We start from the raw sequence: 11,105 nt of genomic DNA on the forward strand, positions 1-11,105 counted from the left end.
CTATATTGCACAAGTGAGCTCGCAACCCAAATTTGGATTATTTTGTCTAATATGGTGTGCCTAACCCACACAACAGGTGCAATTACTTACTTTCTTTTTCGTGAAACATAGATCTTGATCTCTGCAGCAAATTCATCACCATTATGGAATCGAGGTGAGATAATGGATGACTGGCAATACTCCCTTAATCACTTAATCACGTTACATGACCTGAATTGCAAATTCACAACTGAAGACCTAATGGACTAGAATGGAAAGTTACCAAAAATTAGTAGAGTTCTATTTTCCATTTTATGAAGCAATCGATCAGGTATTTATATTCTAACACTTCTAGCTGAATAGAAATAAAATTCCCAAACATCGTTTAGTGATATCTTCACTAGGATCATCCAACAGTGAGGATATATATTATCAACTTATCAATTGCTCAGAAAGAAGTTGGGGATTTACTGTTAAGAGTTGCACACGGAAGACGTGAAATGACAAACCAACACAAGAGGAGCTCACAGGTGCAGATCAGCAGGAGCTCCTTCAAGAAAAACAACACACCAGCTTCACATTAATCTCCAATAATAAATAGATACATTTGGTTAGGGACAAAAAATCATATCCTTGAATAATAGGACCTGAATGACTAAGAAAAGTAGAATGCACAACTACATAAGAACAATAACCTATTCTCCATTAATTCTAACACTCCCCCTTAATGGAGAACGGGTTCTTAAACACACCTAATATGTCCCTAAACAATTCAAACTTCAGCCTTCCCAAAGGCTTAGTAAATATATCAGCCATATTATCACAAGAATAACAATATTCAACACAAATCTCTTTGGACTGCACCTTTTCCCTAACAAAATGAAATTGAGTGTCTATGTGCTTACTATTTTTATGAAACAAAGGATTGTAAGCGAGTTTGATTGAACTTTTATTATCGCATTTGATAACCATAGCTTCTGTCTGTTCTTCTCCTGCATCTTGTAGAAGTCTGCGCAACCAAACTGCTTCACATGCTGCTACACACATAGCTTGGTATTCTTCTTCTACTGAGGATAAGGCTACAGTATGTTGCTTCTTGCTACACCAAGAGATGACCCCAGACCCAATGCTAAAGGCGTAACCTGTAATTGATCTTCTATCATCTAAATTTCCCGCCCAATCAGAGTCTGTATAACTTGTCAAGCTAACATCAAATGAGTCAGAATACAAAATACCAAAGTTTGAAGTTCCTTGCAGATACCTCGGTACTCCTTTCGTTGTAAGCCAATAGTTCTCATGAGGTTGAGTCATGAAAGGACTCAAAACACACACTGCATAAGCTAGATTTGGTCTTGTTGTAGTCAAATAGATAATACTACCAACTAACTGTCTGTACAATGTTGCATCTGCATATTTCGAACCATCATTGACCTGAAGTTTGATGTTCTGCTATAAAGGCAAAAATGCATCCTTACACTCATCCATTTTGAATTTAGTCAACAAACTCTTAGCATACTTACCCTAGGATAAGAAATGTTGGCTTGAATCTCTCCAAACTTCTAGACCCAAACAGTAATGCATTTCTCCAAGGTCCTTCATCTCAAATTTCTATGATAACTGCTGCTTGATTTCTTCAATGAGATTGTCTGCACTCCCTGTCATGATCAGATCATCTACATATAAATAAATCAACACTATCAGCCCTTCATCATTAAACATAATATACAAATTAGGATCATGTTTGCTCCGTTTATAACAATGCATGAGGAAAAATGATTCAATTTCGTCGTACTAGGATCTAGGAGCTTGCTTTAAACCATATAAATGTTTCTTTAATTTACATACTAAGTGCTCTTCTCCCTTCTTAACAAACCCCTCAGGCTGCACTAAGTATACTTCTTCTTTTAAATCACCATTTAAGAAAGCAGATTTAACATCCAGTTGATGTATTTTCCAATGATGCTTAGTGGTTAAAGCAATAATCAATCTAATGGTATTTAATTTTGCAACAAGGGAAAATGTTTCCTCAAAATCAATACCTTCTTTTTGGGAATTCCCATTTGCAACCAACCTTGCTTTATACTTATCAATAGACCCATCTGCTTTAAATTTCAACTTAAATAACCATCTACAACCTATGGGTTGTTTATCATGAGGAAGCTTTACTAGATCCCAAGTATTATTCCTAACAATAGATTCATATTCCTCCTTCACTGCTTCCTTCCATTCAGAACTCGTACTAGCTTCATAAAAATTAGAAGGTTTCGCAATCTTTAACATACCAGTCATGAGTACACAATCCCTATACCGAGCTGGTAACTGTTTTGGCCTGCTAGATCACCTGAGTGGTGGGGTGTCAACTATTCTGATTTGTTCTTCTCCTTGTGGACTGAACTCAATTTCCTCCTTTTTATCTTGTTATTGTCGTTGTTGTTGCTGTTGATTGATCCCTGTTTCAACATCCTCATCTGAAAGTGATCGTACATGCCATTCTTCACTACCTTGAACAAGATTTTCATCATCAAACTGTTCATGGAATACTACGTCTCTACTAACAAACACCTTGTGAGTAGAAGAATCAAACAATTGATAAGCCTTATACTCATTGTAGTATCCAATGAAGGTACATTTAATGGCTTTTGAATCTAACTTCTTCCTGCTTTCTTTAGGAACATGTGCAAAAGCTTTACAACCAAATACTCTAATATGACTTACTGCATGCTTGAAGCCAAACAAAGCTTCAAAAGGAGTTTTATAATCAAGGCTTTTAGTGGGACTCCTATTCTTCAAATACACTGCAGTATTAACAGCTTCTGCCCAAAAACCATTAATTAGATTCTTAATTTTCAAAATACTACAAGCACACTCCACCAGTGTTTTATTTTTCCTCTCAGCTACTCCATTTTGCTGAGGAGTGTAAGGTGTTGTAAACTGTTGCTGTATCCCATGATCTTTACAGTATTTGTTGAAATCCCCTTTCTTGAATTCTCCACCTTGATCTGATCGAAGAATCCTAAAGAACTTTCCTGTCTGCTTCTCAATCACATTCTTGAACTGCTTGAAATAATCAAAGGCATGACTCTTCTATCTAAGAAAATACACCTATGTGAATCTTGTGCAATCATCAACAAAGATTAGAAAATAGTAGGCCCCACCTAATGATCTTGTCTGCATAGGGCCACATAAATCAGTGTGTACAAGTTCGAGTGTATCCCTTCGTTTCCTATCTTTAACTGTAGCAAATTCATCTCTGTGCTATTTACCGAATGCACATGCTTCATAATCAATATGCAACTTTTTCAAAACAGGAAGACCATCTACCATACCTTTGTTCTGCAACAGAAGAAGGTCACTGAAATTGATGTGCCCAAGTCGCTAATGCCACAAATTTTTAGCAGACTTATTTGATGACATCAATGTTTGTTGTGGCGTACTCTTCACATCCAGTTTGTAGAGTCCTACTATATGGATACCTGTAGCAATAGGCTTCATCTAGTCGAAGCAGTATTTAATAATACAATGAGATTTAAAGAATTCTACCTTGATATCCTGATTTGTAATCTTTGATACAAAAATCAGGTTCTTCTCAATACTAGGAACATACCACACATCAGATATATTCCTGATCTTTCCATCAGGAAAAGTGACAAGGACGTCTCCATGTCCCTTGATCTCGTACCCTCTATTATCTCCAAGGTATACTTTTACTCCAGTGTTGGATTCTCTAAAAATTTTGAACCATTGCTTTTTACCTGTCATATGTGAGGAGGCTCCAGAATCTACGAAGCAAATATCTGATTCATCCTCCTCAGTGGCTAGTGCAGTCTCAACCATAAATAATCTGACATCCTGGTTATGATCTGCATAAGCCAAATGACCTGCATGTCTTCTCTGTTTGTACCTCTCTCCATCTATCCCTTTCTTATGGAAAAATTTAGCAATATGGCCTATCTTACCACAATAAAAACATTTAGGAGTAGAGTCATGTTTATGCGATGTCATACCTTGCGGTGTCCTTTTTTGTGATACATTGCGCTTCCTCTAATCAGCCATTGCTTTCCCTTTTGGCTTGAACTTTGTCATCAATGCAAGATCTAGATTTTGAGGTTTGAGAGACAACCTCCTTTCCTCTTCTTGTAGCAAGATCCCGGTAAGCTCTTCAAAGCCTAGAGGATTTTCTCTTGCATTCCATCACATTATAAACATATGATAATCATCTGTCATGCCGTTCATGGTAATTGTCACCAGATCATCATTCGCCACAGTCTGACTGATATCAGTTAGTTTGTCTTTAACCTCCTTTATCCGGGATATGAATGAAGAAACAAACTCATTCTCCTCCATCTTGATGGAGAGAATCTTCTTCCTGAGGTACAAGGTTCGACTGGTGTTCTTGATGTCATGCATTTCTTTGAGAATCGTCCATATGTCATTCGCTGTCTTGCACTCTCGAATGTGAGGGATGACAGAATCTTTGACTGATAACTTGAGGAGAACCTTTGCCTTCATCTCCCTTTCCTCCCAGTATTGAATCGTTGTATTCGATTCACCAGCTGCAGTATTTGACTTGACCTCATCACTGGTGGCAATGACATAGACATTCTATCCCTCAAGCAGGGTCTGGAGCTTAAACTTCCAATTGGGGTAATTGGAACCATCAAGCTTATTACTCTCATTGAGATAATCTTCACGAATTTGATTATTCATTTTGAATGAACAAAATCTTCAATAAACTAAACAAAGCTGAGATCTTCTTAAAAAATTGCCCCCCTTTACACAAATAATTTAAAGAAACCCTAGATTTTTTAATTAAAGATTTAAAAAAAAACTTTAATTATGCAAGGGGCCACCTCAACAGATAATGGCACATGAACAAGCCATATTCAATATCATCGTATCCACAGATTGTAAGATCAGATAATATAGTCTTTTCGCTTCAAACTACCACCCGAGGAGTTGTGCCTTACGACCTCTCCACACTCCGCTGCTTGCCGGAATCACTGCTTTCTAGGTGTGTGAGGACTGTAGAATTCTGTTGCTTGCTAGATCTCCTTTGGATAGATCTATGACTGTGAGTGAATAAATTTACAGGTCCGCGTAGCCAACACACACAACAAAAATGACCTCCTCCTTGCGGCTCTGCTTCACACGCAACTCACGACTTCCTCCACGACCTTGAGCGATCTTACCTTCTGAAAGTCAACGGCAGATCTCACTCTGATGGGGCAGTCCACTCCAGCCTCCTCGCTACATTCAGCTCTCACGCCACAGTCCTCCTTGCAGCTCTATTAGCGATCTGGCCTCCTCTTTGACACGGTCCAGTCTCCTCGACTTCCATGCATGTCTCCATGCAGACCTCATGAAGCGCAACGATAGGGGTTATGCAGTTTTTATGAAATGTCTTCCTCGCAGCATCGTTAGCCTTCTGCACATTGTCAACCTCCTGCACATTCTCCTCGTTGATGTCGCTGGCAGCGTCCTAGATAAAAGCAAACACACAACCTTCTATCAACCTCCACATAGCACAACCGACACGTTTATCCATGGGGAAGTCGCGAAGCTCTTCGCAACTGTACACGTCAGAGTCGCGATGGTCCACCAAAAACTCGCGCCGAGTTTCCAAAATGACAGTGTGAGAAGGGTTACAGTGCATTCATCACACTTTTCCACTCAAATCTCGCGACAACTCTGCTACAGTCGCGCCCTCATTCAGCTTACAGGATTAACAGTCCTGCAGCTCTGATACCATGTCAAGAGTTGCACAGGGAAGACGTGAAATGACAAACCAACACAAGAGGAGCTCACAGGTGTAGATCACAAATAGATCCTTCAAGCAAATTGCCACACCAGCTTCACATTAATCTCCAATAATAAATAGATACATTTTGTTAGGGACAACAAATCATATCCCTAAAAAATAGGAACTGAATGACTAAGAAAAGTAGAATGCACAACTACGTAACAACAATAACCTATTCTTCATTAATTCTAACATTTACGAGGATAGGATCTGATTGGACTGTACTGTAAACACTTTGGTAACAATTTGGAATAGGACCGACCTATAATTGTGGCGTTGCAATTCTTTGTAATTGATATATGATGCTATGTTTTGTATACGACAGGAATTCCAATGGCTGTGCTCGATTGCCTCTCATTGATTGTAGACATCCTAACCTCGGAGTGGAGAAAGGAAACATACATCCTAACCTCGGAGTGGAGAAAGCAAAAGGAAGGAAGTGAATCTGAATACGAACCCTATGGTATTTCCAAATACATGAAGATGCCATGAATGAATCTAATGATATTTCCAAATATATGAAAATGCTATGAATGAATGAATATGACATTAGCAGAGACCAGAGCTCTGTTTCCTGCTCACGTGTAGGTAGAGCAGGCATTACCTATGTGGCATTTCATTAATCATATAATTTAGAGCATAACCTTAGTGTAACTATCTCAAGAATTGGAGTTTTCAAATTTTTTCCAAATCTTGTAAATATGATGTTAAAATAAGTTTGAATCATATAATTTGTAAAATTAAAATATCATGGAGTTTGTGAGAATCTATTTACCTAAATAAAAATGAACACAAAAAATCTTAAAACATAAAATAATTAAGCAATGCCTTGAATTTGTGATGGTGTTGAATTAATTTACAAAATTTCCAAATAATTAAGTAAAGTCTTGAGTTTATGGTGCTGATTAATTTACAAAATTTCCAAATAATTAAGTAAAGTCTTGAGTTTGTGATGGTGTTGAATTAATTTACCAAATTTCCAAAACATAAAATAGTTAAGCAAAGGCCATTTACATATCTAGTTAAGCGAGCCCCATTTACATATCTGTAAATTGGAAAAATGATGAAGGAGATGAAGATGCTAACGACTTTAATGTATCATGTGAACGCGGGAGATAGTCAATAATCCATGCAGACTAATGACATCGCACATACAGACTTACTTCGACACGACTCTGGCCTGTCCGAAGTGGCGGCCGGAGGATCAGCACCCACTCGAAAATTACGGCTTAACATCGATTTCAATGTTCAAACTTACTTCGACACGACTCTGGCCTCTCCCAAGAGTCGACCGGAGGATCAGCACCCACTCGAAATTTACGGCTTAACATCGATTTTTCAATGTTCAAACTTCAAACGAAAGCAGGATTCTATTTTTCTGAGAGGATTATATCTATATATATTGATAAAGTTCAATCGATAATAAGTATCTAATATTTTGTTATGTATTATTCATATATATATAGATATATATTTTATTTTTATTATTAATTATAACATGAATCAATATATAATTTATAGATAGGTATATTTAAAAAATATGAAACAAAGATTCTTAATTTTAGAAATTTAGTTTAGTTTTATTATTGAGATTTTTAATTTATAAATTGGATTTATTGCAATATTATGTGGCATTATCATGACTTATCAATATCACATACCTAAAATATAGTAATTCAATTCATATGATACTTGTTTATATAACATTTTTTAATTAATATTTAAAAAACATAATCATTTTGAAGATAAATTTCAATCTTTAATTTGTGTATACTATTATGAATATCTTAGAATATTCCATGGATATTAAAATCATCTCATCAATCTAATAATTATTGATAATTGAATTAAAATTCTAGAAACCCTATTCCAAAATACACATGCCTATGTAACCTCCATGAAATATTAAAAGTTAATATATTTTTAGTAGTGATCAGAGATTAAATGTTAATAATTGTAAGGAAACATATTTACAAGTGAAGAATCTCCATGATTAAATGAATAAATCTTGGTTAAAAATCTTGTTATGTGTGCTTTTTAAATTTACAAATATTTAACTAGTATATTAATTATTTTTATAATTAATATTAATAATAATAAGAAACTAGTCCACAAGGAAAATTCAATTCGCAATTTCACTGAATAAAATATTATGTAAATTGTAAGATTCAAGGTTCAAATCCCCTTTACGTGTTTACCCTATATATATATATATATATAGATAGATACGAGTTGATTTTTATGAATTTTTAAAATTTTAATAGTTTCATATATATATTAGAGTAAATATTTTAATGTTTACAAGAAGCCAATACTTATCAAATCATTAAATTTATATAATTATATGTTGAAAATTAACACTTAATATATTTAAAATTAAAATACATCCTTTGTCTATATAAATATAATGTAATACAATGCAATACCATATATATAATTTATAGTAATATTTTAATCAAATAACAAAATCAACAAATTTCCATAAATTCTTTTAATTTTAATAATGTGAAATATGTTATAAAATAAATGCGTTGAAGTTTACCATAAAGTGATATCTATAAGATCATTATATTTATATAGTCATATTAATTTATTCAACATTAACTATCAAAGAGATTTAGAATAGTCGATGAAGAAACGCGTTGTTAAGGCGCTCAGTAAGCAAAGGTCATCGGTTCTAGTCTCGACGAAACCAAAAAATCTAGCATGGTTTCCGCTAGTGCGGCTTAGGCCACCGGGTGACTTTGACGGCTTAGATGCCCCTGAGTTGTGACCTCTCAACCACAAGATAAAAGTGATTTTCAGGATTCACCCACTTATCAACCAAAAAAAATCTATTCAACATTAACACTTTCTCTTTTTATATATATAATAACAAAATTAATCAAATTAATAAAATACCAACCAAAGTACAAAATACGAATTAAAGTTCGGGAAGAATTTGTCATGTCAAAATTCCACCATTCAATAAGTCATCCAGAGACTCCAAAACGTTTTGCACAATATCCAAGAACAATCTTGATATAACCAAGATATTCAAAATACGAATTAAAGTTCTTTAACAAAAACAACCAAATTAATAAAATACCAAGCAAAGTACAAAATACGAATTAAAGTTCCGGAAGAATTTTAGACATGTCAAAATTTCACCATTCAATAAGTTATCCAGATACTAAAAAATGTTTTGCACAATATCCAAGATCAATCTTGATATAACCAAGATATTCAAAATACGAATTAAAGTTCGGCAAGAATGTCAGACATGTCAAAATTCCACCCTTCAATAAGTGATCCAGATACTCAAGATCTTCAAAAAGATCTGCACAAATATCCAACTCATGAAATGCCTAATATAAATATCCGATACAAGATATCCAAAAGCTTTTGCACAGATAAACAAATCATGAAAAATTTCCTAAAATTTTATCCCCATCAATGGAAAAATATACAAATACCACCGTTGAATTTCTACTCGCAGGGAAAGGAGTACACAGAAACTTGAGCTGATGAAATGAAGTTAAAAAGTAGGCATGAGGAAATCCACATATCCACATATGATGTTTAATGCGCATATGTAATATAATATGAGGTTTCTTGCGCTTCCTAATCATGGCTTTCTTCCGTCGCCCACAGAAAGGAAGCATACATCCCCACAACATTAACTACTTCTTTCTCTCCAGTTTGTTCAATAATCGGCTGGATACCCTTCACCTCAATACCCTTTTCTGCGAGGCCCCCTCTTCCTAATTTCGATCCAAACACAGCGTACTCCTTTGGCCGAATATCGCTCATTATATTCTCGAATGGTGGCCACTCATGAGGCACCCGGCACTTGGAATCCTCCTCCTCAAATACCGGCTTGCAGCCACGGTGGGTACATTCTACTAATACGCCTGCTCCTGTTACGAACTTCCGAAACAATCTCATTACAGGGAGTTGATCATCAGAGGATCGATACAGTTCCTTACTTTCCCGTGAAACAGCGCCCTTCTTCCCAGAGGATCCTGATCTCTGTGGCGAGTTCATCGCCATTATCGAATCGTGGTGAGATAATGGATGACGGTCAGTACTCCCCTTAATCACGTTACATGACCTGAATTGCAAATTCACAACAGAAGAGCTAATGGACTGGAATGGAAAGTTACCGGAAATGAGCAGAGTTCGGTTGGCCATTTTATGCAGCGATCGATAAGGTATTTATATTCTGACACTTCCAGCTAAACGGAAAAAATCTTCCCAACAATCGCTGAAAGATCTCCACTAGGGTTATCGAATGGTGGAGATATATGTGTTATCGATTGCTGAAGGAGAAGGTCGGATTTACGAAGATAGGATTTGATTGGAGTGTGAATATATTCTGTAAATCGGACCGACCTGTCATTGTATCGCACTCCTTTCTACAATGCTATAGTTCGTATATGATAGCAATTCCAATGGTTGTGCTCGATTGATTGTAGACATCCCAACCTCGGTGTGGTCAAGAGGAAAAGGACGCACGTGAATCTGATGATATTTCCAAATACATGAAGATGCTATGAATGAATGACTATGACATTAGCGGACACCAGAGTTCCGTTTCCTGCCGCTTCACGTGCAGGTAGGGCAGGCATTACCTATGTGGCATTTTATTCGTCATATAATTCGGAGCTTTCACTGTTCATCTACATTTACACCGCCTACGTTAAACTGTTCTGAGTTTTGGAGTTTCTTTCTGGGGAATTTTATTTGAATTCTAACACATATTTGCCAAAATTATAAATTTGAGGGATATAATTTGCAAAATTCAAACTTTCCAGGTTTTTTTTAATGATTATACTGATGCATTTTAAACAACCAAATATCACTACTTCATTCCAACCATAAAAACCTGAAAACTACCATAGTTAAACGACCGCGATTTACATATTACTGAATTGGAGAAATGAGTAAGATGACGAGATGAAGAAGCTGACGCGTTTGAACGCCGGAGATCGTCAACAATGCTTGCACACAATAATGGCGTCTCGCATACGGACCTATTTCGACACGGCTCTTGCATGTCCCCATTGGGGACCTACAATCAGCACCCACTCAAAAATTACTGCTCAACGGCGATTTCAAAGTTCATACAAAAGGAGGGTTCTATTTTCCGGAAAGGACCTCTACTCCATCACTGATAGGTTAGAATCTTGACAAACAACTTTGAAGGAATGGTTATGTCGGCATAGATGTGTAACTGGCTCTGTAAGATAATGCAGGGTCTCTTTTATTATTATTAGTGTTTAACAAGAAATTATATGAAATTTTGTTAAATATTATAGGGTTGTTTACTTAACAAAAAAAATTG

The 11,105-nt window shown here is 35.9% G+C and overlaps 1 protein-coding gene across 1 annotated transcript; it reads right to left on the reverse strand.

The window, feature by feature from the left end:
- Positions 1-9,174: 9,174 nt before the first annotated feature.
- LOC149259759 (uncharacterized) lies at positions 9,175-10,116 on the reverse strand. The gene has a single exon (XM_089377077.1). The coding sequence runs from the start codon at positions 9,950-9,952 to the stop codon at positions 9,383-9,385; it is 570 nt and encodes a 189-aa protein (XP_089233203.1). The 5' UTR covers positions 9,953-10,116; the 3' UTR covers positions 9,175-9,382.
- Positions 10,117-11,105: the final 989 nt, after the last annotated feature.

Source organism: Pinus tabuliformis, chromosome 6 (assembly GCF_031772625.1).
Source record: "Pinus tabuliformis cultivar Carrire ecotype Pingquan chromosome 6, CPIR1, whole genome shotgun sequence".
Lineage (NCBI taxonomy): Eukaryota > Viridiplantae > Streptophyta > Pinopsida > Pinales > Pinaceae > Pinus > Pinus tabuliformis.